At 35.6% G+C, this 25,849-nt stretch overlaps 7 protein-coding genes across 16 annotated transcripts; 5 read left to right on the forward strand and 2 right to left on the reverse strand.

Moving 5' to 3' along the window:
* Positions 1–150: 150 nt before the first annotated feature.
* On the forward strand, positions 151–8,612 carry LOC145732524 (leucine-rich repeat flightless-interacting protein 2). Of its 6 annotated transcripts, none has more exons than XM_081984847.1 (9): positions 151–483; positions 1,167–1,253; positions 3,197–3,400; positions 4,103–4,369; positions 4,577–4,686; positions 4,746–5,014; positions 6,750–6,911; positions 6,973–7,157; positions 7,468–8,612. In XM_081984847.1, exons 2-9 carry the CDS (start codon positions 1,170–1,172, stop codon positions 7,576–7,578), a joined length of 1,392 nt encoding a protein of 463 aa, XP_081840973.1. In that variant the 5' UTR covers positions 151–483; positions 1,167–1,169; the 3' UTR covers positions 7,579–8,612. The 6 variants fall into 6 exon arrangements, with proteins under 6 accessions (XP_081840973.1, XP_081840976.1, XP_081840972.1 ...); XM_081984846.1 differs by lacking the exons at positions 151–483; positions 1,167–1,253 and adding exons at positions 1,652–2,360; positions 7,214–7,304; XM_081984850.1 differs by lacking the exon at positions 3,197–3,400 and having other exon boundaries at positions 152–483.
* Positions 8,613–13,308, reverse strand: LOC145732522 (sodium-coupled monocarboxylate transporter 2). Of its 2 annotated transcripts, none has more exons than XM_081984839.1 (14): positions 13,157–13,308; positions 12,992–13,087; positions 12,743–12,935; positions 12,512–12,685; positions 12,351–12,454; positions 12,230–12,297; positions 12,025–12,179; positions 11,833–11,973; positions 11,559–11,777; positions 11,362–11,509; positions 11,183–11,305; positions 11,039–11,133; positions 8,859–10,985; positions 8,613–8,807 (listed from the first exon to the last, which is right to left on the reverse strand). In XM_081984839.1, exons 2-13 carry the CDS (start codon positions 13,077–13,079, stop codon positions 10,658–10,660), a joined length of 1,836 nt encoding a protein of 611 aa, XP_081840965.1. In that variant the 5' UTR covers positions 13,080–13,087; positions 13,157–13,308; the 3' UTR covers positions 8,613–8,807; positions 8,859–10,657. The 2 variants fall into 2 exon arrangements, with proteins under 2 accessions (XP_081840965.1, XP_081840966.1); XM_081984840.1 differs by having other exon boundaries at positions 8,613–8,810.
* Positions 10,863–19,262, forward strand: LOC145732523 (putative sodium-dependent multivitamin transporter). 3 transcript variants are annotated; one of them, XM_081984842.1, is made up of 10 exons: positions 10,863–10,996; positions 16,052–16,249; positions 16,811–17,032; positions 17,078–17,234; positions 17,290–17,473; positions 17,528–17,798; positions 17,857–18,003; positions 18,061–18,285; positions 18,402–18,553; positions 18,699–19,262. In XM_081984842.1, the coding sequence occupies exons 1-10, from the start codon at positions 10,982–10,984 to the stop codon at positions 18,940–18,942; spliced, it is 1,815 nt and encodes a 604-aa protein (XP_081840968.1). In that variant the 5' UTR covers positions 10,863–10,981; the 3' UTR covers positions 18,943–19,262. The 3 variants fall into 3 exon arrangements, with proteins under 3 accessions (XP_081840968.1, XP_081840969.1, XP_081840970.1); XM_081984843.1 differs by lacking the exon at positions 10,863–10,996 and adding an exon at positions 15,552–15,734; XM_081984844.1 differs by lacking the exon at positions 10,863–10,996 and adding an exon at positions 15,929–15,945.
* myd (stromal cell derived factor mayday) lies at positions 14,000–15,326 on the forward strand. Its single transcript, XM_081984855.1, has 4 exons — positions 14,000–14,366; positions 14,416–14,672; positions 14,725–14,931; positions 14,983–15,326. The coding sequence occupies exons 1-4, from the start codon at positions 14,059–14,061 to the stop codon at positions 15,270–15,272; spliced, it is 1,062 nt and encodes a 353-aa protein (XP_081840981.1). The 5' UTR covers positions 14,000–14,058; the 3' UTR covers positions 15,273–15,326.
* A 121-nt stretch (positions 19,263–19,383) lies between the features above and the next one.
* Positions 19,384–20,780, forward strand: TfIIEalpha (transcription factor IIEalpha). Its single transcript, XM_081984852.1, has one exon. The coding sequence runs from the start codon at positions 19,524–19,526 to the stop codon at positions 20,739–20,741; it is 1,218 nt and encodes a 405-aa protein (XP_081840978.1). The 5' UTR covers positions 19,384–19,523; the 3' UTR covers positions 20,742–20,780.
* A 98-nt stretch (positions 20,781–20,878) lies between these two features.
* CSN8 (COP9 signalosome subunit 8) lies at positions 20,879–21,739 on the forward strand. The gene is made up of 4 exons (XM_081984857.1): positions 20,879–21,039; positions 21,090–21,160; positions 21,210–21,391; positions 21,444–21,739. Exons 1-4 carry the CDS (start codon positions 20,983–20,985, stop codon positions 21,692–21,694), a joined length of 561 nt encoding a protein of 186 aa, XP_081840983.1. The 5' UTR covers positions 20,879–20,982; the 3' UTR covers positions 21,695–21,739.
* Positions 21,740–21,792: 53 nt separating this feature from the next.
* Mrgn1 (Mahogunin ring finger 1) lies at positions 21,793–25,775 on the reverse strand. Of its 2 annotated transcripts, none has more exons than XM_081984837.1 (9): positions 25,524–25,774; positions 24,816–24,934; positions 24,492–24,748; positions 24,240–24,427; positions 24,036–24,187; positions 23,742–23,981; positions 23,449–23,665; positions 22,975–23,319; positions 21,793–22,904 (listed from the first exon to the last, which is right to left on the reverse strand). In XM_081984837.1, exons 1-9 carry the CDS (start codon positions 25,612–25,614, stop codon positions 22,654–22,656), a joined length of 1,860 nt encoding a protein of 619 aa, XP_081840963.1. In that variant the 5' UTR covers positions 25,615–25,774; the 3' UTR covers positions 21,793–22,653. The 2 variants fall into 2 exon arrangements, with proteins under 2 accessions (XP_081840963.1, XP_081840964.1); XM_081984838.1 differs by having other exon boundaries at positions 22,782–22,923; positions 25,524–25,775.
* Positions 25,776–25,849: the final 74 nt, after the last annotated feature.

Below are 25,849 nucleotides of genomic sequence, written 5' to 3' on the forward strand. Positions count from 1 at the left end.
TCTCAAACACGTGACCCGTTAAAAGGTTTCTTCATATAAGGTCATGTGCCTGAGTTCAGTTTGGTTTGGAAATTGATTTGGTCGAGCTTTTTATAGCCAACATAAAAAACTGTTTACAATAGCCTGTCAATTGTCGACTTGACATTTCGTAATTTTGATGTTGGTATCAAAGGACCCCGGTCGCGAACCGAAAAGGAAATGTCGTTAGCCGTCTACACATGTGTAATATTTTTGTAAATTATGTCCGATTGATTTAAAACAATTACTTGAAACTTGTCCAAATCGAACATATCAATCGGGTAATTTCTGTTGGTGCGCGTCAAGTCACACCCTTTCGATTTGGGGACACAAAAAAATCGACACCCGCCCCGTCCAAAAGAACCTGGGTGCCCAGTCCCATCGATTTTGTTAAATCATTCCACGGGAAAAATGTTTGATAAAACCGGGGCCCGAACATCTTTAAATGTGCCTCTATAAGCCCAAGTGAGTACCGTAGTGGTTTACTGGCACAATGCCAATGTTTGGAAGGTCTTTACTAGCCACCTGCCAAGTGGTATTAAGTTTCAGTTAATAATTGTTTATAAACTAATTACGCGAAGGTTAACCTGCTCAGTTTGGTTTTAGTGATGTTGTGCTATTTGTTTTACGTCTTATTCTACTCAAAACCAGTTAAAAGAGTGCAATTTCATGTCTTTCCTACTACCAACTCAGTTAAACATACTGGACTACTCTCATTTTTTTTTAAACTTTACTACAGTAGTAATAATCTAGGTTACCACTGTTACCGAGTTAATTAATGCTATCAGGTTTTACATAAGGAAAAAGTTAAACCAGAATAAATTTATCAGTTTGGCTGTTAGTATGATAGTAAGTAAATATCAACAAAGTTATTGCAAGGTTGTTCCTAATGCAGGTTTAAACACTTACAACCTCATATTTGCATATTGGTAATTTGAGAACTAGTTGTAGTTTTTAGTTTCTAATTATTACAGTAAGTATATTTTGTGGTCTATTATAGGTATTATCTGAAAAGCCTGCCTTAAATGATTCAAGTACTGGGATTTTAGAAATAGGAAATGTCTAGCCAATCTGGCCTCCATGAAAACCTTGTAAATTAAATAAGGGGGCTCATATTCTGCTTATTTGATATTATTTTTTTGTTGCAGGTTATGGACGGTATGGGTGGGGGTAGACGGCGAATAGCTGCTAAGTCATCTGCAGAAGACCAAGCTCTTGATCAGATAGCTAAAGAGGTAAGTTAATTTTTGTCAAAATGTTTTTCCTACATACATATTGTAATAACATCGCCAGCTAGTCAAGATTAGTTGAGGAGATACATGAAACTAGAAACAAAAACTTTCTGTTCTATTCACCACAATATCTTAAGTCAGTCGTTTATTTCCTGATTTGATCAGCAAAAAGCATCAATCTATTCTATTTCAGTACTGAGAGGAAATGTGCGTAAGCGATAACGGAAGTTCTTAAGCACTTACACAGTTCGGAAGTTGTCAAGGTGTATAATGTATCTCACTTCCTTTAAAATTATTATGGTGTGAGGGGGAAATTAAAAATGATTGATTGGAGTATTGTTTCATTTCAATAATGAGAATGATGGAAATCCACCTTAGGTCAAAACATTAATTTAATGATTCAAGGAAACTGTAAAAATTAGCACTAAACTCAAAACTGCAGGACAGAATCCAAAAATATACTGGTTTCCACCGTTCGGCTATATTGCGCCCTTCCTGCAGCTATAGGCGCCTTCCAGGTTTAAAATTATGAATAGTCCTACATCGACCTCGTGAGTTTGAACGTCGGCGTCGTCGTCGTCGTCGTCTAGCCGGCTCTTCTTCGAGAGGTTAGTGCACCTAGTGAACTTATCGATTCCGTCTGGAACGTGAAAATGAATGTCATTCCATTTCGGTCCGGGAAATCGTTGGTCGCGTGTGAAAGTGCAACTTTCTGAACTGGATTTTGCTAGGGCTTTTAAAAGCTGAGACTGGGTTGAATGCCAACCGTAATTGAACCGCCAATTACCAAGATTTACATAATTTTATTTGCTTTGCCGTATCCTAAGCGTCACGCAGTGCATTAGCAACTCAAAAATGATAATCTTGGGTGTGAGTTTTTGCGGCACGCGCTTTCCGATCATCACATCGCCTAGTGATAATGTCGGCTTATTGGGAAAAATGGCCGAAGAACGAATGAAAAATGGTGACTGTAAGAAGGAAAGTCTTTTGTGTGGTATTAACAGTTTGAAGAGAAGCCCATCTTTGACCGATTGTTTGGAGAAGGAGTGCCTTTTGGATGAGCCTAATGGTGTATTATTGGGTACCACAGTATCAGTGGCTAAGAAAAATGTAAGATTTATTGTAAGCATTTGAGTCATATCAGACTATAATGGTGGTTTGGTAATGGTTGCTTCAGACTCACACACACATTTTCGACGCCTACAACAACAGCGTGTAATCAATTATAGTAAAAGAGGATTCATACTTCATTATTATTTATTTTATGTGTCATTAAGGAAATTTACATCTGTGATTTAGTCATTGATTTAATATTCAGGCTTGAGAAAGGGAAAACAATAAAAATAAAGTGGTTTTAGATTATTTCATTCATATGTTGTACAGTAAGTAATGTAAATTAATCCCAGGATTCCTATTGAGGTTTGTTTGGTCTTTTAAAGAATCCTGATGCCAATTTACTCAATGTATAGAAATTGTTCAGTATTTTCTTATTTCAGGTTTTCTAGCTAAAAAATTTTAATGTTATGAGGGAAAATACTTTTAAACCACACTGTGCATGATCTCCTCCACCTTTATGGTGATTATTACAAGATAAAACAATTGTGATAAGTTTCTTATCGTTATAAACCAAATAAAATGACGATAAACTTTTATATTATACCTTACAAGCACATTCTCTACACTTAATAGTACCATAGCAGTGGTATTTTTAGTTGTGACTCCACCTCGGTTTGATAAACAAGCACATTTTTGTGGCGGTCAGTCAAGAACAGGTACTTCCGGATTTCGCTAAAAGTCCGTTAGTAAATTGGTGCCTTCTGCCTGATTTCTAGTTTGTTTATGCCATTTAGTTCCCTTGAATGAGCGTTTCGTCATTGCTATTTCACAATTTTCTGGAAGATCGGCGATAATATCTCTGGGAACGTGAGCTTTGTTATGGTTTGTAGCCATCCGACGTATGTGCGTCAAAGATGTCCGATACTGTAATGGACTGTACGGGAGAATTGAATAACACGGAACAAATGGACGAAAGTGAGATGAGACACTTCATCGATCCGCCTAGTTTTGTTAATGGTGATTACTCGGCTAACGAAAGTTATTTAGACGAAAGCGATGTTATTAATAGTTTCATGCAATCCTCTAGTGACGAAGTAAGTAATATGTGGGACATTCCGTGCATGTCTTGTGAGAGTCTGTAATTTTTGTGGGTATTTTTAGACATTTTGATAGGACTTTCTGAAAAAGCCTAGATTTGTAAGACGGAGTAATTTATTGTTATTTTTCGGTATTTCGTGCTGATTAGATTGATGAAATTACTCGAGTTGTTTAAGCTTTTAATACTACTGTAACGCTATGGAGAAGAATTTTTTCAAATATTCTGTTCTGTTTAACAGTGATCATAAAGGGTCTATCTTGAATAAGTGGCAGCTTAGTAATGTTTAGTAATATCCCAAAATAACCTTATCAAATATAATTCCTATTGATATGTTAATGTTTCCATGAAGCAACCAGATTCCAGCTGAATTTCAAAATGTATTATGTACTTCATTCACTTAAATATTTACAGAAACAGCTAATAAAGTAAATTGATGTACTTGGAAGTCGTTATGGAATTTTCTATTTAGTTTATTACTGGATAAACTTTTGAAGGCTGTTGCAACTGTTAGAAATACTTGGAGTTCTTAGGGTTAGTTTGCACATGATCTTTCACAGTCAAATCACAACTTGTTTGCTCGAGATTTTCAGAAATATGTTACATTTTATTTTCTTTAACGAAAATTAATTGAAATTTTATCTAAATCTAATTCGATATCAATATCAGGTTTGATTATATGTTTATGATTTAATTTTAGGCAGAGGCACGACTATGGGCCAAGCGCCAGGCTCGCGCAGAAGCACGAGAAATTCGGATGCGAGAACTGGAACGTATCCAACGTGAACAGGAAGAGAACGCCGATCGTCAGTTTGACATGATGGTGGCATCCACGGAACCAGCGTGGGTACCGCGCAGCGTCAGACCCGCTGCCACCACCAGACATCGACCGGCCAGTCGAAGAAACTCTGAAGATTCCGTGGAAGATGGAGGAGGCGGTGGTAGTAATAGTTTACGAGATCTGAGGGTAATTACGTTTTTTAAACTCATTGTTCGGTCGTTTACCAACTAAATTCAAGCAACATACTTGTCAACTGTCCAAATTGGTTACGTTCCACCTTACTATTTTAATCGCTCGCTAGGGTTCATTAAAACTATATTAAGAGAGTAAAAGTAGTGTATAAATCAAAAAAACATGCAGAATAACGTGATACTGAACCAGCTTAATATACAGGCGGAACTAAAAGAAGTCGAGGAGAGATTCCGGAAGGCGATGATCGCCAACGCTCAACTCGACAACGATAAGGCCGCCCATACCTATCAGTTGGAACTCTTCAAAGATCGGTATGATGTTACCGGGATTGGGGCGTAAAAAGTTGATTTAACAACCATTTGTTGCGCAGACTAGAAGAATTGGAAGAGGAGAATTCTCAGTTGAAACGCGAGCATCGGGACAAGTGTAGGGAACACGAGCAGCTGAAACGGCTCTGTCAACAGCTGAAGGAGGAGTTGCAGGCGTACAAGTACGAACTGGAGGAGAGGGATAGGTTAATAGCAGAGAAAGGTTTGGTGATAGTGTGCGGGGACCCCGAAAGGGAGGGAGAACCACCTAAGAAGGCCTTAGTTCATGCGGAAAATGCTAGATTATTGGAAGGATGCGATGGTAGTTTAGGTAAGTAATAATAATAACAGTCTTTATTTCGAATTGTGATTAGGATAGAGTACAATCCACATTATCAACTAATACAAAGGAAATAGCGTCATGGTAAACTATGAACTATGTAGCACTTAAAGATACTTATATACATTTTCAGCGATTTTTCCCTAAATACAGATTTCAGAGAATAAGCAATCTTTATTTAACAAAATAATCCTCTATAGTGTAGGGTTCTAATTAAATTAGTAAATTTTTTACTTCTTTTTTGAAACTTTTGTCCGTCAATGTTTTCAGCCTGTCTGGTAGGTTGTTAAATAGGCGAATACACATATATTTTGCATTCTTCTCAGTGAGTGTTAATCTATGTTTTGGACAGTTTACATCTTTTTGTCTTGTGTTGTATGTATGATTGGCTTTGATGTTAAATAGGTTTTGGTTCTTTTTAAGAAAGATGAGACACTCATATATACAAATTGCATAAACTGTCATTATTTTATTTTTTTTTAAAGATGGATCTACATGAATCTTTGTATTTCATTTTGAACATTAATCTAATTGCCCTTTTTTGAATTACAAATACATTCTGTATTGAAGTATTTCTACCCCAAAACATAATTGCATACTTCATAATCGATTCAAAGTTGGCAAAGTACAATATTTTAAGGGCTGCCAGGTTCAGATACCCGGAGACAGTTCGAAATTGAGTTTAACCTGCCTAGCAGAACATTTATGTGATCAGACCAATCTTAATTTTGTGTTCTTGGCTAGTAATTGGCTCCTGTCAGTGAGAAGGTGTATTTCATTAGGTTTCTCAAATCTACCTTGTTTTGTTGAAAAAATAATCACACTTGTTTTTTCCATATTTAAAGCTAATTTATTTTTTTTAAAACCACTCAGAGGTCCTAATAAACAGATCTTTTCCAGACTGAATTAAAGTGCTGATTTCCTCTTGACCTACAAGTAAATTTGTGTCATCTGCAAAGTTGACGATTTTTTCATTTTCTTTTGCTATAGAATTCAGATCGTTCATGTAAATTACAAAGAGTAGTGGCCCCAGAATACTGCCCTGGGCTGTTCCATGTTGATTTTCTTTTATATTTGATGTGTATGGCTTGCTGTCCCTAAATAGTTTAACCTGTTGTTTCCTATGAGATAAGTAAGAATCAAACAATCTCAGGGCCTTACTTCTAACTCCATAGAGTTCTAATTTTTTTAACAACAGTTCTTTATCTACACAATCATAAGCCTTAGATAACGATAAAAATATACCTTTTCTATGTGTTCAAGGATATGACTTGTAAACTGAAAAATTGCTGTTTGTACTGATCTTCTGGCAATGTAGCCATGTTGATAACCACTGAAGACCTGTTACACATTATAAAAAAATCTGTTAGCTGTGTGTATAAAACCAATTCAAAAATCTTTGAAAAGGCTGGAAGGATGCTTATTGGTCTGTAATTTCCTTTTTCATTTTTATCACCTTTCTTATAAATCGGTTTAACTTGAGCAATTTTCAACTGATCTGGAAAGCATCCCTGCTTGAGACTTTTATTTATTAAGTATGTTAGTGGCTTGGATATATGTGGTAGTACCAATTTAACTATACTTGCAGTAGGGTTGACTCTGACTGAAAAATCAGTTTAGTTTAATAGAGTTTGTACACTTAAATAAGAGAGAACTCAATACTTTTGTCCTGATTAAACCAAGCTAAACTTGATTTATTTCTAACCAGTTGCGTTCTAAATTTCAGATGTACGATTAGCAAATTTCGCGAAAGAAAGAGGCGAGCTCCAGGATCAAATTAGTAGTTTAAAATTAGAATTGGAGGAGGAACGAAGCCGACGACGGAAGTCTGGATCGAGCAATCCATTTAATGGTCCCCTGTCCGACTACGACCCTGACGATCTTCAGCGTAAGTGCCGTATTTTTCACGGCTTTAAGTTATTCTTGAAACGAACATTGGAATCGAATAGGGGAAGCTAGCAAACAACTAGCGGATTACAAGTTTCGGGCTCAGAAAGCGGAGCAGGACGTGGCAACGCTGCAAGCCACCGTTGCCAGGCTGGAAAGTCAAGTGATTCGCTACAAAACGGCAGCGGAAGTATCCGAACAGTCTGAGGAAGGCCTGAAAGCCGAAAAGAGAAAATTGCAGAGAGAGGTGAGATTGCTTTTAGGTCACTCTGTAGGCTTAGAGGCTTTTCTACTTTATTGCAGGATTCTGCTAATTCCCTTAGCGACATAACGTCAATAGAGGAATCTGATTTCAGTAGCTGTTAAAGTTTTAATTGCGCACGCGCATTTTTTGGTAATTACTCACGCTTTAATGCTCGTTTTGTCTTCTTTTTTTGCTTTTTTTTTGTGATCTATGGCATATTTGCTAGGTTTATCTTGTAAACGTTTTTTTTTATGTTATATTTGTTGCTTGAAAATTGCATTTAGTTCAATTTAGTAAATATTGTGGTTTCTAGGCTAGGGAAGCTCAGAATCGCGCTGACGAACTGGAAACGTCCAACACGCACCTCCTGAAACGTCTCGACAAACTGAAAAACGCCAAATCGGCCCTCTTGAAGGAACTTTGATAAATAAAAACCAGCCTTCCATAAGTACCTCTGGTAGGTTTACCTTATTTTCCAGTAAAAGCTTTATTTTTTCCTTGTTGCCTCTTCGTCACACTTCCTATACCGTTTTTATTTGGTTCTCTAGCTAGATTGAAGTTAATTTTATCATGAACTAAAATTTATAACCAGCATATTAACTGACAAGTGGATTTATTCTAACTTGGCAGTATAGTCCACTTATCTCTGGCCTACTCTAGACGTTAATTAGTAATAAATTTTTCTATTTATTTATCGTGTATAATTTTACGTCCTTACCGTTCAGTCGGTTATGCTTTAAAGGACATAATTTTTCCTGAAAAGGGTGTATCAAAAAATGTGTTACAACCTTGACTTGCCTAAGAAAAACCTGCTTTAATAACATTGTTATGTAGGTTAAGGATATTGATAAGGCAAAAACATGCCGCTGGTTGATAAAAATGTACTGCTTTTAAGAACAAACTATACATTTGGTTAACCTAAAGGCGCTGAATATAAACGTTTGTATTTGTCGTTTTTAGGTAAAAAATGTCAGGCAACCAGGCGTTTAAACCGAAAGTCCAATTTTTTGATACACCTTAATAATTGCCTTTATTCCAGTTTTGTAAATATGATCAACAAGTTTCACTTGACGATTGTCACACATCCCTAGAGATTACACACCTAATTTATTTTAATTATGAGAAATTGTGTTTTTGTAGTTTTGCTTACATTTACTGTTAACTAATCGGCTCAAAATAAGCGTGTGATTTAAACTTTGGCTCAAAATTAACTCAAAAATCCAGTTTGACTTGACTAGTCCGATAAAATTCTCAGTCAAATTAAATTTACAGTTTTTTTGTTGTTTTATGTGGATGTAGTACGTGATCGCTAGTCGCTGTTAAGGTTTTTTTTATCAATTTAGGAATACTTTACTAATTATTTTGTAAATAACGTCAGAGATGTGATTTTTCTGTATACTACTTAAACGTTTCTTTTTTTGGTAAAAGGTATTTGTAAAAATAAATATTTACTAATAATTATTGTCATTCATTTTATTACATTAGATTGTTTTTTAGTCCAACCAATCACTTATAATAATAATTGTCACAAAAAAAAATTAAGGACACACAGGATTGCCAACCTGGCCTGGAAATGCTAAGGTGTTAACTGAGTGCACTCTACAAATGGATTTGTAACGATTTCCATCATCGTAGCTTCGCCCAGAATTAGATCTACTTCAAAATAGTTATAATCAACCTCAGTGAATACGTTATTGCTATTACCTGGGTCGATTGGTATAGCTGTAATAACCTCCTCCTCCATAATTGTACGATCTGTCATAACCTCCAAATAATTTGTCCAAAAATGGCGTGGGATGAGCTTTTATTTCACCCAAAAGCACCAGAAACATCAAACTCGTCAATTGCAATACAATTAGCTTCATATTTTCGAGTCTCGTAAACAATACGACTACTCTTATCAGGGTTCTTCTTAAACTAGCCGCTGAACATAATAATTTACGCTTTATACAATAAATTGTGCGGATTTTTCAATTGACGCAATAACAATCATGTTTATTCTAGAGAACACGCGGGGATTTCATTGTGTTAATCCCAGATTAGTTATCTCTTTTGCATTCCTCCGGGTTAAGGCAATGTTAAGGTCATTATCAAACGTGCTTAAAATGGCCAAAGAGATTTGAGTCAACATCTTTTTGTTTTTATGCTAATATCGGTCGATGGTATGCTTTTCTTAGAGCTTTGTGATGATAGGTATAGTAATTTACAATTCTATGGGCATTCTTATTTATTTTGTTTAGTAATTGATTAAGAAGTGTGTATGAAATAAATTACAGCACTCTGTTGAGAAAAAGGTGAAAATAATCAGTCAGTTATACCAAGGGAAGTCAATGAAGATCATTTACCAATACAAGGGACTCAACAACTTCAAATGTCGCAAAAATCAGGGTTTAGAATAGTTTTCTTGTAGTATTTGATATAAAACGTGTTCTCTAAGATTTAGGACAGTTATTTTGATAGTTGTCACGTGACTGTCTAGCTAAATTATCTTCTAAAACCAATTTAGAAAACAAATGATGAAAAAATGAAAATCTGTATTTTAAAGTATGGTTTATACAGCAAATTGGCATATTTTTTAGAGTGGAAAAGTTACTTTTGATACTCGTAGGAAAAATTTTGTATCTAACACATGCAGAAAGCATCTTTCCCGCCCTTTAATTTCTTGCACTCTTCACTCCTTCAAATCCAGTCTCGTGCGGGAAAGTACCACTTTTCGCACTTGTTAGGTAAATAACTATTGTTTTTCGTATGTAAATTGTTTATTTTTTTGATATACCGTTTTTTCACCGATTGGCTATTATTCTACCACCTTTAAATATTTTGACTTGGCTACACTGATCCCTTATAGTTTTTGACATCTTTTATACAGGGTGATTCCAAAGTTGGTGCTTTCCTTTCACCTGCGGATAGGGCTTCAAAAAACAAAGTTTTTTTTTCTTTGACGCTTTTTCGAAATATGAACAATAACGAAGATACAGGGTGTCAAAGTTTTACTGAAAAACTAAAAATTTAATGGTTGTAGCCAAACCACTTGAAGTAATTAAACAAAATTTTGTAGGTGTCAGTAGCTACATGGAAAGGAAATTTTCCAAGAAACAACAATTTTTTACGTTTACCAGTGGCGCGTATAATTTTTTAAAAACATTTTGGCAAAAAATATTACCCTACTAGTTTTTTTTTCAACATAAAATGTATTATTGAATTCCTTGTTCAATTCTAAAAATAAAACCCCTTTTATTATTTTTTCCTACGATGCACCGCTTTCGAGTAAAAAAATAAAAACCATCTTAATGCGTGCCTAAAATTAAATGCTGTTTTAATTTAAAATGTCAAATTATTAAAACTTAGTTCAAAGGCGGCTGAAATCTTTTGTTTATGTTTATGTCTGTTGATAAAGAATAACCTATCGTGGGTGAAAGGAAAGCACCAACTTTGGAATCACCCTGTATAGAAACACCAAAAATGACCCTGTAGGTACAAAAAACAACTAAAATTACGAACATTTAAACTTTTATTTCTAACGTGTTACTTTTACTCAAATTGTAACTGATTTCTTCTCTACCGTCTTCCAGAGTTATCGTCGTCATTTCTTGTATCACAACTTTTTCCGGTCTCGCAAAATGTTTTAACGGAATATTCAATCTTTCTTTGCTTTCTTCCGATAGGGAATGTAGAAACGTTTGCACCGGATGCGAGATTAGGTCGCAGTCGATATCGCCCGGTTTTGCAAATCCACTGACGTAGGAACCCAACAGTCCCAGAACAAAAGTGAGAAGGAACCCAATAGCCGAGTACCAGATGTAAGAAATCCGGAAGAGAATAAATACATGACTGTAAAGAAGGTATTTTTAGAGTTTATATTTAGTTATGTTAGTGAAACTTACTGGTCAAGATCTTTAAATTCAGTTTTGGTTACTTGCTGACCAATGCACATTAGTATGATCAACCCTGACGCAACTAATGAACCAAACATTGCACCCTAAAATGTTTGCTTAGCAATGTTTTTACTAAAGGAAATGATAGCTTACTTTAGAATTTGCCCAAGGAACAAACATTCCCAAGGAAAACAGTCCTAAAGTTACTCCACCCACCATTCCATTAAAACTTATCGCAACTTGCATTACACTGCCCATTTGAGCTATGATAAAAACCTTTACAACAAAGTTCAATGATGAAAGTGAAACTTTTTCATATGGGACACTATTACCAAAGCAAAACTAATCAATCCGTAAATCACCGAAATGCATTTGGCCCAAAAAGCACCTCGATGATCATGGAAGTGATAACCGCACATTCCGGCTATAAAATCTTGCATCGTGACAGCTGATAAGCTATTTAGGGCTGATGCAACAGTTCTGGAATGATACAATTAATTTGCTGTTGTTAGAAACCAACATTCAGTACCCTAAACTGGCTGCAAATATTCCAGCAACAAAGAACCCTGCAACTCCCTTAATGTGACCCATCACTGTGATAATGTACAAAGGTAGAATTTCGTCGGCAGAATCGATTTCCCCGCTCGTTATAGGGCTACAGCCCTTGTAGTGAGCCACTAAAATCATTCCCGTGTAGAAGTTTATGGTGTAGATTAGGATTAGTCCGAAACATGAAGTCCATAATGCCCTAAAAGTTTAGAAATTTACCGTAAAATACAGTACAACAGAAATATAAAACTTACGTTCGTACTTGTTGGATACTTTCAACGGATAAATACTTTTGTATGGAGGCCTGATTGGAGCAAAACATAGTGAGCCAATAAAAAGTGCCTCCAATCACGACCGACCAAAAACTGTGACGTACCGTTGGGTCCGGATTAAAACTGAAATCAATTATATATTATAAAATTGTTTCTTAAAATTTTACAAATTACTCGAATATCTCCAGTTTTCCAGAATTATAATTTTCAGACCAAATCACTCCGGTTCCTCCCACAAATTGATCACCCAGTATCACTATTAGTAGTATTGATCCTATTAGTACTGCCGCTTGAAATGTGTCCGCTATTATAACAGCTTTCATACCACCCTACAAATTAATGTTGCTGAATATTGTGATTGGTGTAATTTTAAAATTACCTGAGACGCGTAGAAAATGCACACCAGGTAAACCACCGTAACAGCTAAGTAGACGTTTAAACCCGTAACTATACGGATAATCAATAATATTAACTAAAAATTTACATTAAAGTGTGTATACCTTTGCTAAGGGCTAAAGCTGGGGCATAGACTGCCACACTAGTATATAAAACCATTTGGATTATATAAAGGCCACTGGCCAAATATCTGGTAGAGGGACTAAATCTACCATCATAAACCAGGTGAATAAACTAATTAACCAATTATTAATCAACAAAATACCTTCTAGAAAAATACTCGTACGAACTGGTCATCCTTAAGGTCATTAATACTGGAAGGTAAAACTTGGAGGTGATGGGAACCACTATAATGAACGCAAAACAAATCATCCAGAATTGGGTTCCGTTTGTATACATTTCGGCTGGGTTGCCCAATAGTTCAACAGCGGTAACAAAACTAAAAAAGTTCAGAAGACACAATAACTTACATTAGTTTGCTGTATACCAAACTAACCTAGCTGCTAGAGACATGGCCATGGGAAAGGTGCCCATAGAGCTACCCCCAAGTAGAAAATCTTGACTGTTTTCGTGTTTTTGGTGGAAAAACCCATAAAATACTCCAATACCACAAGAAACGACCAACATAGTGCCTAAAACGGCATAATCTATCCAGGAAAACTCATTTTCGGTTTGTTCTTGACACTGAGCTACAACAAATATGCAGTGACTATATTGATGGAAAAATTATTAGTTTAATTATTACCATCATTGTTATTATCTGATGAAGTGGCTTTTTCAAACCAGCAACTGCTTAACAACAAAATAACAGCACACACCTTTGATAATGCCATATAGTCACCTAATAAATTTAAAAAATATATTTGTATATGCTATTTTTTATAAAAATTTGTAGTAAGTGTGTACTTACCTTTCAGTAAAAACACAAAGACAAACCAAAAACGTTCGAAACTGTATTTGAATAATATCCCAATTTGAACCGCGACTTCTGTATTTCATTCAAATTTAATTATTATTATTATTTAAGTAAACCGACTAGTCTTCAAGTAAGAATTTTTCTGAAATGGCCAAGTCTCGCCTTGTTCCCGCCTTAAAATATCCAAAGTGATCGAGTGGGAAAATGACTTTTAATTGTCTTCAATTGGAATGTGTTTTCTTACGCTGTTAATAATGTGTTCATTCATTTTTCCACTAAAATTAAATGCGGGCGGGCATTTTAATTAAATTCATGAGATGACATGTTTTTTGACTACATCAAACTTTTAGCCGCACTGAAGAAATACATATTAGCTGGTTTGAGCAAAGTTTTGCACAATTTTTAGCATCACAACTCGTTGGGAACTGCAGCATTGCAGAGTAATCTCTATCTAAGGGAACTAAAACGCATTTATTTTTAACTAAAGTATATTAATACGTTACAAAACTGGTAAATTATTAAACTGGATTAAACTTATATTAAGTTGGTAGTAACCGGATTATACCAAACCTCAGTTAATTGTCTGGTGACAGCAATTAAAGTCAATTAAGAGAAGCATATGCATATAAACGCTTAGAGAACAAATAAACCGCTTAAACAGTCACTAATTAGTGTTGCACACGTTTTTGTTTATTTTGGTAAACTATGGGAAGGCTTATCATGGAATTTAATAAAACTCTTCTCTAAGGAAATACTTATAATCCACCCCTGACTGCGCCATAATTTTCGGCGCAGCCAACATCGATTTCTTTCACTTTGCTCCAGTTAGAGCAATATCCACGACAGTTTAGAGTATTATTTTTACTCTAAAATAAACTTACAATGTGTACATTGTCATGAAACCGTACAAACTAAAAAATGACAGTATTATTAAAGCTTTACGGTGGTCATATACCGTTCCAGCATTGTGTTACGTATTATTCTTGTTGATGACGCAATTACTGATGATACCGCTAAAACCAAACTTACAAACTACCAACAAATTTGAGCTGGGAATACTAGAAAACACTTTTGAGGTCCGAGTAAAGAACAGCAATTTCAATTCCGACTCGAAAGTGAGAGAAAAAAACGAGTATTTGGTTAATGTGAATGTGAATGATCCTGAAGAAAGTCCTGCTCGTGTTTTAACCAAAGTTTTCCAGCAGTGAGTTTGTGTGATTGTGGGTGACAAAAGGAAAAAAGTTAATTTTTAGAGCTGATAAAAATGGGGACCTAAAGTTGGACGTGAAAGAGTTATCGCTATGGATTCGTTACAAAATAATGCAACACATTTCCGATGCTGTGGGCAATAATTTCGGATTGTTTATGCAAATTGACAACAATCCACGTGACGGTGTGATCACTTGGAATGAATATCATTCGTATTTTCTGCGAAAACGTGGTTTTGGTGAGAAGTATGTTACCCATCACAACGAGAAGAAACACACTGGACTAAAACGACTTGTTAAAGGTTTAGGAAAGGGTATAATTCAAAAGAAATATCATCAGAACAAAAATTCCAGAGCAAATTATGAAAGATCGAGCCTTATGGTCAGAGGCAGCCAAAACTGATCCAGATTCCTTGACTGTGGATGAATTCTTGGCATTCACTCATCCAGAATCCAGTGTATCTTATCAACTCACTCTAGTTGATGAACTTTACGACAAATTCGATAAAGATGGAGACGAATACCTAACTGAAAACGAGTTTGCAGTTCTTCACACTGAAGGTAGAATATCGTTCTTGCCTTGATTGAAAACATTTTTAATGGTTTTTTTAGGTGTTAACGATGAAGTTTTGGTAATCAGACAAGACGAGGAGAAGCGTAGAGAAGAGTTTCGAACCTCGATCGATCTAAACGGTGACGGAAAAGCTGATCGTAGAGAACTATTGCATTATGTTGCACCTCAGAGCCCTAGACACGCAGATCAAGAGGCTGAAGCTTTGCTAGCTTTAGCTGATTCTGATCACGACAATATGTTGTCCTTAAACGAGATTTTGGCTCATCCGGATTTATTTTTAAAGTCCAAAATGGTGGACACTGCCAGAAGTTTCCATGATGAGTTTTAAAAGCTGTGAAGCATTGTTAATTTTGTTGAATAAAAAATTTAATAACAAAAAAAATCATGTTTTTAGCTTACAAAAGATGCATTGTATAGAAACAAGTAACTGATACCCAGCTTAATTGATTTCACAACTTTTACTTTTTGTGTTTTTTTTAGTCAATTGTACAATGTTGCAAAAGCTGGCAAACTGCAACACTTTTTGGCGCTCATTCCAATCATTTGCTATTCAAATATTCAAAAATAAAATGTCTGCGATCAATATCAGCTAAAAGCGCCTGTGTGTTGGCAACATGGTGTAGAAAAGCCACGCACGATAGTGAATGAACATTGTAGCTTGCTATCTTAGTCTTGAAAACCTTGACCGAATCAAAAAGTGTGCTAGTAGTGTCATGGTTGTGAGTAGTTTAGGGTTTAGTAGTGAATTTCAGGATAAAGTTTTTTTAGAGGTTAATTAATTGATTTTTCAGTGAGTATCAGTGGCAGTAAACATTAAATTACACAGTGCATCGGTTTTTACTTTCGGAACAAATTGGTTTTGCATACTCTATAAATACACTTTCTAGTAGGTGCATAATCAACATTGAAATATATACCGGGTGGATTTCCTGTAGGATTACAGAAACCTTCACTCTTTTATTATTCTAATAATACTTAAATCAACACAATTGTACATTCAGGTATTTAATAGGTGCTGTAAAACTTAATTCCCCCTTTTGTGTTTATCTAATCTTCTATACCTTAATTTTACCATGATTTGTCGTGATCATTTTTATTCTTTTCCAGGTGCTCAATTATGGTGTACAGTTTTTTAAAATAACAGTTTTTGACATTTTTACCTCAACAAACATAATAAGAAAAATGGCTGTGACGCAGGTTACTTTCGGCGTTTGGGACTATGTGGTGATTGCAGTTGTTTTGCTTATTTCGGCCTCCATCGGTGTTTACTATCGGTTTACTGGAGGCAAACAGAAAACCGTACAAGTAAGTAAATGTTTTGGCTAGAAAACTATGGAATATTTAAACTCATTGTCAAAAATAGTCCAAAACGTCATTGTTTTTGCCCTCCATGGAGCAAGCAGAGCGAAAGTGACGTTGAGTAACTGTCAAAACTCATCATTGTGACGTCACATTCGCCCTGCTCCTGAGAGGTGGATGTTACACCATTTGACAGTTAAAAGAAAATAATCAGATTTCTATAAGAGCAAGTTTAGAGCAAAACTAATATATTATTTGTGTTTTGAGCTGTTTGGAATAGTACGGAAATACCCTAATTAATAAATACAAGCAAATTATAATTTTAAAATCCTTAACATCATAGAAAAAAAAATGAATTAATTACAGCTGCAATTAAGCAAAGCAGTAAAAGTAGGATTTCATTTTATTGTTATATATTCACTTTTTTTTTCATTAAGCATAGGCATTAATCCAGTCACGTGATCAATTAATGCCATACAGTATATTTTCTTCAAAGATTATTTGAGGAATTTTGTAAAAATAATATAATTCTAATCGATTTTGATATTGTTTAATAAATAATTTCAGGAATATCTGTTGGCAGACAAAAACATGTCCATAACACCTGTAGCTTTTTCGTTGATGGCATCTTTTATGTCGGCAATCACCCTTTTAGGGGTGTCCAGTGAAAACTACACTTACGGTTTCCAGTTTATTATCATAAACCTGTCTTACGGACTGTTTACTCCAGTGGCGGCGTACCTGTATTTGCCTGTGTTTTTCAAACTTCAGGCCACCAGCGCTTATGAAGTAAGTGAAATTCTGGTGATGATAGATTTGATAGAGGTTTTGTAGTACTTGGAACTTCGTTTTGGAAAAGTGGCCAGACTAGCCGCGTCCTTGTCCTACACCTTGCAGATGACGTTGTACATGGGAATTGTGGTGTACGCTCCTGCTTTGGCTTTGGAGGCTTTGACTGGTATTACCAAAGAAACTGCAATATTATCGATTGGTAACTTTTACTTGGCGGTTTTTTTGCATTGGAAACTGATGATTTATTACATCAGGTTTGGTGTGTACATTCTACTCAACAATTGGGGGGATGAAAGCAGTTTTAATGACTGACGTATTCCAATCTATTCTTATGTTTGTGGCCGTGTTCAGTGTGATTGGAGGAGCTCTTGTAGATACTGGAAGCATAGCGGAAATTTGGCGCATAGCCTCAGAAGGAAATCGTACTGATCTGCTTAAGTAGGAAGTGAATACAAAAATGAACAACCTCAACAATAATTTAATGATCAACAGCTTTGATCCTGATCCTACAGTGCGTCATTCGTGGTTCACTCTAATAATTGGTGGTGGAGTGACTTTTCTTTCGTTGTATGCGGTCAATCAGACTCAAGTGCAACGCTACTTGACCGTGAAAGATCTCAAAAGTGCGCAGAAGGCATTATGGTGGAACTGGCCCATTTTGACGGCCCTCAGTTTATGCACCTCTTTTTCCGGATTGGCCATTTACTCAAAGTATTACAATTGTGATCCGGTAAAGGCTGGGTACATTAACAGTGTCGATCAAGTAATTTTTGCGCAATTTTTTTTAGAACAAAAAATAATTAATGAATAACTATTTTCAGCTTATGCCATACTACGTCATTGACACTATGGGTCACATACCAGGGTTAACTGGCTTGTTCGTAGCTGGAATATTCAGCGCTGGACTGTCAACAGTGTCAGCGGCCCTAAACAGTTTGGCGGCGGTAACAGTTGAAGACTACTACAAGGTATAAATAGATCACAATCAAATCAAATGATATATTGCCACTATAATCAATTTGCAGCCTTTGTACATTCTAATATTTAAAAGGGAGCTATCACAAAGGTCAGCGTCGATTCAAACCAAATTCATAGCGCTCACTTATGGGTTAATCTGTGTGGGCGTGGCATTTTTGGCTCAATTTTTGGGCGGTGTGCTACAAGCCTCTTTGACCATTTTCGGTGTGGTTGGTGGACCATTGTTGGGACTTTTTTCACTTGGAATGTTTACTCTCACAGCTAATGAATGGGTATAAAAATATTGTAATACAATGGCAGTTACGATGATTCCTGAATTTAAAAATACTTCTATAAGCAGTGCAAACAAAATTTGACGTGTTACCAATATGGTAAACTGTTTTTTTAGGGATCGGTTTCTGGATTAGTAAGCGGTCTCACAATAGCCTTGTGGATGGCATTTGGACCCAAACCCACGGTTCCAACTCTACCAACATCAACAGAAGGTTGCTCTTTTACTAACACAACTACGACAAGCGTTGTCACGTTATCTGAAGAAACGTAATTATTTCCTTTTTCTTAAATTACAGGGCTAAACATATCAGGATAATTTGAATGCGCTTCATATAGGCAACCATACTTACACAAACAGCAATGATGTGTTGCCTACCCCTTTTTTTTATCAACAACTGATTTTTTTTTTTAGGAGCTATTTATGGATAAACGAGGTGTCTTACCTTTATAATGGAGTGGGTGGTCTTCTAGTAACGCTATTCGTCGGTTACTTAACAAGTTTCATACTTCGCAAAATAACTGGAACCCCCGCCAGCAAAGAAAACTACGATCCTAATTTATTCGTGCCACCCTTAGCTAAAGTTTTGCGGAGAAGGAAAAACCCGGAAATTTCACTGAAAAAATTGCCATCAAAGGCTGATCAAGCTCAAGTGTGATATATTTGAAGAAAATTTTAGCGAAAAAACTATTTTTTTCTGTGAACAACATAGTTTTTATAGCTGAATGTAGACTGCAAACAAATTAACCAAAACCTGCCTTTTAATGTAAATTCACATTTTATAAACTCCTACTCAGACTTGATTTACACATTTATTTAATGTTATAGTGTATTAACACTGTTAAACCTATTGTTTGTTATTAGTTTTATAAACAGGTCATTTTAAAAGACAGTGAAAATACATGCCTAAATATGTCTTCCATTATATTTACAAATGTAGGACAATAATAGTTAAAATAAATTCACGAGTTTAATATTTGTTATTGTTTTCCTTTTTTTAAATTTCCAGTTTTACTGATTTTAGAATGATCTAAGTCTCTGTTGTACTCATCTAAGTACATCATTATCAGTTCATTGACGTTAGTCTTTAATCATAACCTTACTTTACACCTGACAGTAGTGACAGTAAAAAACGTAAACAGAGTTGTCTCTGGTTATTGTTTATTTATTAAAATTTAACTTTTTTTAAGTTAAAACGCAATGTGATTAGTTATTACGATTTAAAAAAATTTTGTTACTATGACTGAAGAAAGGTTGGTCACCGAGGTGCCCAGCAGCCTTAAACAACTAGCCAGACTAGTAGTGAGGGGCTTCTACACTATTGAGGACGCTCTCATCGTGGACATGTTAGTGAGAAACCCGTGCATGAAAGAGGACGATATTTGCGAACTGTTAAAGTTCGAGAGAAAAATGTTACGTGCCCGAATAGCGGTTTTAAAGAATGACAAGTTTATTCAAGTGAGGCTTCGCATGGAAACTGGGGCTGATGGCAAAGCCCAAAAGGTGAACTACTATTTTATAAACTACAAAAGTTTTGTGAACGTGGTGAAATACAAGTTGGACTTAATGAGAAAAAGGTTAGAAACTGAAGAGAGGGATGCAACAAGTAGGGCTAGTTTCAAGTGTCTTGCTTGTTTAAAAACTTTTACTGATCTAGAGGCTGACCAGTTGTTTGACTATATGACTGGTGAATTTAGGTGTACATATTGCCGCGAAGTTGTAGAAGAAGATTCTTCTGCACTGCCTAAAAAAGATTCTCGTCTGTTGTTAGCCAAATTCAATGAACAGCTGGAACCTTTGTACATATTACTACGTGAAGTAGAAGGAATTAAATTAGCTCCTGAAGTTCTAGAACCTGAACCTGTAGACATAAGTACTATTAGAGGAATAGACAAGAAACTGCTACCATCTTCTGGACTGGAGTGGTCAGGAGAAGCCACAAGAAATGCAGGATTTGCAGTGGAAGAAACAAGAGTGGACATAACTATTGGTGAAGAATCCAGTAATGCAGCAGTCATAAATCATAAGGAAGCACCAATTTGGATGACTGAATCCACTGTCATATCAAATATTACCCAGGAGGACTCCAAGGTTGGAACTTTGGAAGACACTGAAGAATCCAACAGTCAAGTGGCCAAAAATGACGATATCATGAGCGTACTTTTGGCACATGAAAAGAGACCAACTAACCAAATGTCAAGTGCCATAAAAGGCATTGGTCAAAATGACTCAGACTCTGAGTCTGATGCCTCAAAGGAGGAGAAAATACAAATGGAGGATGTGGAGACTATGGACAGTGAAGAGGATGACGATAGCACAATTCCTACAGTTAATGTCGGTAGTAAAACTTATTTGATCACTGATATCAATGATGGTATTATAAGCGAAATGACACAGGCAGAAAAGGAGATTTATGTACAAGTTTTCCAGGATTATTACTCCCATATGAATTATTAATGTCGTGTAAAATAAGTCAATACATTTATTTTTATTATATTTAAGTGAATTTTATTTTAGTTTTGCAGAATTTAATTTAGTATTGGAAAAATTTGGCAACAGGGTGACGTAAATTATGTGTCAAGTGTCAATAAATATTATTTTTGACAGACGACATTTGCACGTTTCAATGAGTACATAAACAGCAACAAAAAATGCCAAACATTTTTAAAAATAAAGAAAACTGAAGATTAGTTCAAAGATGGTTTTGACCAACATAGATAAACTGGTAGAAGACCTGGAGCGTCTGGAGTTAGAGGTACCATCAAACATTATACTAGTTAACCCAGCTATATGAATATCTTTTAGTCTCCCACAGGAGTTGCAAGTCCTCAAGTGTACTCCCAGCTTCTAGCCGCTTATTTATATCAAAATGATTTGTAAGTCACTTATCTCATAATCTACTGAAGCATTAAAGAAAGCTTTTAGATGCAATGCCAAGTTCTTGTGGAAGAGAATCCCGGTTAGTGCTAAGGCTGCCACTCCAGAATTAGGCCACATTTGGACAGTAGGCCAAAATCTCTGGAAGAGTGACTTTCCCGGAACTTACAAGGCACTCAATTCAGTCAACTGGTCTGAACCAGTGTCGGAAATAATGCAGAATGTTCAAAGTACATGGATTTCGGAATTCTCAGGCATTGTGTAATTAATTTGGATTTTTAGGTGTAGTGAGATCAAGAGTTGTAGGATTGATATCACAGGCTTACTCCTCAATTACTTTAGATACTCTTCTGTTAATGACAGGCCTGACACCAGACTTGTGTGTTCAGGCTTGTTTAGAACAAGGATGGAGAGTTGAACCTGAGGCAAAAATAGTTTACCCAGTTAGGCAACCCCCTAAACCAGTTATGCAGCCAAATAGTGAGGATCAGTTGTATAAATTGACAGATTTTGTGTGTTTCTTGGAGAATTAATTGTTTTTGATATATTATGATTTGCAAATAAATTATTTAAGTAATTATCTTTAGTCTGAATTAATTAAACAACATCAAAGGCAAAGTTAAAATCAAAACACAGCTACAAAAGTTTATTTTTTAAAACACATGTATACTCAGTTTCCATTTCTAAAACTTACATACAAAAATTAATTACAATAAAGGGTTCAATTTTACTATACAACTATGATGGTCAAATTTACTCTCTTCAGTTAATTATTGAAATTTTTAATTGATACTGCAATGATAATTCTAAATCCTCTGCATAAATACATATTTTTCTATAAATAAAATATCATTATAAATATCTACAAAAAAAAAAAACATAATTACGTCCTTCTAATCCCTTCCATAATAAATTGGGGTGCTTAAAATTACGATAACTTTTATACGTTAAACCGAATGTCATTGTTGAGTATTTTGTATTTAAGTTCAGGCATTTTAGTAGTAACTTGTCAACTGTTGCATTCTAAAAATACTTTAAAGACCCTTTTTAATCTCCATTTTAGAATTTTAGTCCTTATATATTCGAGATCAAAGTCCGTACACAATACACAGACATTTCCACACTGTCTTTATAGAACACCCTGTATTTTTTTAAAATAAGCTGCCTATAGATTCTCACTATATTATTTTAATTAGACAGAGTTAGCAAATTAAAGGTAAAACAGTCTTAGCCCACAAAGGAGGCAATAACAAATCTGAAAATTCAAGACTTAAAATTTGTGATGAGATTAAGGGCTGTTCTGGGTGTGGAAATAATTACTTTGGTGCTTATAAAGCACTCTGAATCTTTTTTAAAACACTTTTGTGGTAAATATCGTTTCAGCTAACTTAACTAAAATGGACGTTTAAACTGTAATTATTCTCTTACCAACCTAAACAACAAAAATTCTATTCTCTACCTGTTTGGAATGTTCAACGTAAACTAAATCTTTTCAAATTTGCAAGGCATTTTCAACGTTACCGTTTGAAGAAGTTTTGCTGAGGGTGAGCAACTGTTTGGTACTTCCGCCGCTCGTATAACTGTCGCCGCTACTTTTAATGCTCAGAGGAGTACCAGGCAGTTTTTGAGGTGTACTCTCCACCGAGCTGGATGTGTTGGTAATGTTTTGAGAGTCGTAGAGTGTCGTGGAGGCTGGTGCGGACGGTTCATCCGGAGTGTAATAATCCGATTCATCACCTCGTTCTGGTAAATTACAATAACACTGGCAAATATAATTTCAAAGTTAAAATGCACTAGAGAGCAAAACCATTACCGTATTTCCCGTTCTTGTCTCTGACTGTCAATTTAGACTCGTTATTATCAATGTCATCTTCATGGTCGTCGATATGATCTAACACGTCATCCATATGCAAGGCCAAAGTGGTTGACCTGCCTACGTTCGGTTTTTCCTTTTGTAAAAGCGGAGACAACTTTTCCGCCTCACTATCCTCGTCCACCACTTCATCTTTTTCTTTCTCGTTCACGTGTTTTACTGTGTCTCTTTGTCTCTGTCTGCCTCGGATCACTATTTCCTTTTCGTCTCTCAAAAGTGGACATTTTTGAGCCTCTTTTCTTTCGCTTTCGTCTTCGGCTCTATTCGTTATAACGGTTACCACAGCTAAAACATACACTTGACTGTAGAGATGGAAAAAAAAATTATTTTCGGCGAAAATTGTCATCAATTATAAACAAAATTCTGAAAACATTTGTAATACAATACAATTCTGAGTTAATAAGGAGAACTTACATTTGGGTGTGTATTCGGGAGTGGGTGGTTGGCTGCCCCGTTTCGAAGAGGGCGATTGTCGGTTTAGGGCACGCGCGGCTTCAATTGCGTGCTCGTTTTCTGGAGTTTCCACCAGGTCTGGAACGGCTGACGGTGGTTGTCTGAGTTGACAAGGTCCGTTCAAAGCTTCGATCAAAGATACGGCCTCGTATCCCGGAGGAATATTATCACAGTTTGCCTGATGATTTGATTAAATTACATAAAATAATTTGAGTTTAACTGGTTTATTCTACACCCAGCAATAAAAAACTTACATCTGGTTGACTTATTGGTGCCAAACTTGGATTGCTGCACTTTTGTAGAGCCCTAATTTGTAACAGAGCCCTAAAAGGCGCCCTGCATATTGGACAATTATTTGCTTGATATCTGAGTGAGTCTGCGCACGAATTACACAGACATAAATGTCTACAAGGAAGAATCAAAGTGTCGCGCACGTCACACATGCAAATTACACACTCTGAACCGTTGTCTTCAGTATCTTCATCACCTCCAGCCTACAAATTTAACTTTAACTTTCTTTTAAAAAAAAAAAAGTTATAAAATAAAACCTTTTCGTTGTTTTTATTCTCGATTCCGTAAATTTCTTGAAGCAAATAACACAACCCGTCCACCCACAGTTTTTGTTTAAGGGCCTTTAGAAGGTAAATGCCTTCAGCGATTTTTTCCACAGTGGCAATCGTAGTGTGGGATTGTCTTAAGTCTAAACCAAAATCAACTAATAAAATAGAAAAGCAACAAAACAAGGGACAGACCTTCAGGTCCTTCTTCAGCCACACAATAAATCGCAATAGGGATTATTTCCCTGTCTACATCATACTGTAGTTCATCCTCGGAAAATTTGGCAGGGTTAAATAAATGCGTTGGCTGACAAAACTGCTGATTGGCTCCTTTTTTATAGTGGAATGTTTCCGAACAAATTTGAGGGTCACGTGGTACATACCTATATGGTTTTCAAATTATGTTAAATTCACAAAACCCACTACAACTTAAACATTTAAACTCACGTTACACCAGTAGAGGTAATCTCCTCAGTACAAAAATAATGAATCGTAATTGCGCATTTAACGTCACAATCAAAGATAAATTCAATGTTAAATGTGGAGTTGGTACCAAGTTCAACGTCAATAACGCTGCCTTTGTCATTACAAACTTTATTATATTCACTTGAGGCCCTGACAAATCTTAATGACTCTTTTCGGATGTTGACCAGGCATTTTAGGGTTTTAGTGGGTTCATTTGGCTGTGGCGGAGGATATGGAAACTACATTCAAAGAAAAATACTCTAATATGACATTTTATTTAAGGAAGGCCAGTTTAATAGAACTTACAGGGGTCGGTCGGCTTCCCAGAAAGTTTAGATCGGAATTCTCACCAAACAGATATGACTCTGGTTGGGGTGTGTCAAATCTCTCACCACCCATAATAAAATGACTGCCAAAGTAATTACCTAAAATTATTAAATAACTTATTTTATTTTATTGTATAATAATAAAAAAAGAAAACTTTACAGATGAGTGTAAAGAGAGAGATGAATGAGTTTCAATTTAATAGGTCTGTTCAGAGAGGCAATCTCTGACACAAGCCTATTTATGACAGAAAAAATGACTCTGTTAACTAAAAAATTTGATTGACTATAAAATAAGGGAATAAATAATGGTAAGTAAATCAAATCATTATTTTTATTCAATATATGCAGAATACCACCAAATAAAACCATTGGAAATGTTATGTTCACAATTTATATAAAATCAAGTTTAAAATACAAACTTTAGCACTTTGCAAACTTTCTAATCAAATTCTCAGGAGAATTAGTAAAATGTTTCACTTTATGGAATAATTTATTAAACCATAATTTAAATAAAAAAACAATATTAGTGAGTCAGAAAAAGCTGTTGTTGATAAACCATGATAGTTAAAATACAGCTATTATTAACATACAGACTACTATTAAAAATGCTAGACATTCTCAATTAACCTTCTCAAACAATTCAAGGCAATTTGTACAAATCTGAAGGCCCCAATTAAAACATTCTCACCTGATCTGGGTGGATACTTGTATGCATGGTTGGTGACCACGTCCACTTCTTCGACCCCATTTCGTTGCCTGCTTGAAAGTAGGGCACCCATCCCTAGCTGGGGCTTCGAAAATTGCGATTATATCAGGCTGAAAACGGCATTTTTTCGAATTTTTATACGAAAATTTTGGATTATGCAGCCACAGACACAAAAATTTCAGAATTTTTGTTTGGTTGAAAATACTGTGAAGTTAACCACGAATGGATGTCAAAATCAGCTGTTTTAATTCACTGTCACAAACTAGCAGACTAGTGTTAGTTATTCTTTTCTAGCTAGTTTAAAATGT

The sequence above is a fragment of the Ips typographus genome, linkage group LG8, assembly GCF_016097725.1.
Source record: "Ips typographus isolate SLU linkage group LG8, UJ_Ityp_2.0, whole genome shotgun sequence".
In the NCBI taxonomy this organism is placed as follows: Eukaryota; Metazoa; Arthropoda; class Insecta; order Coleoptera; family Curculionidae; genus Ips; species Ips typographus.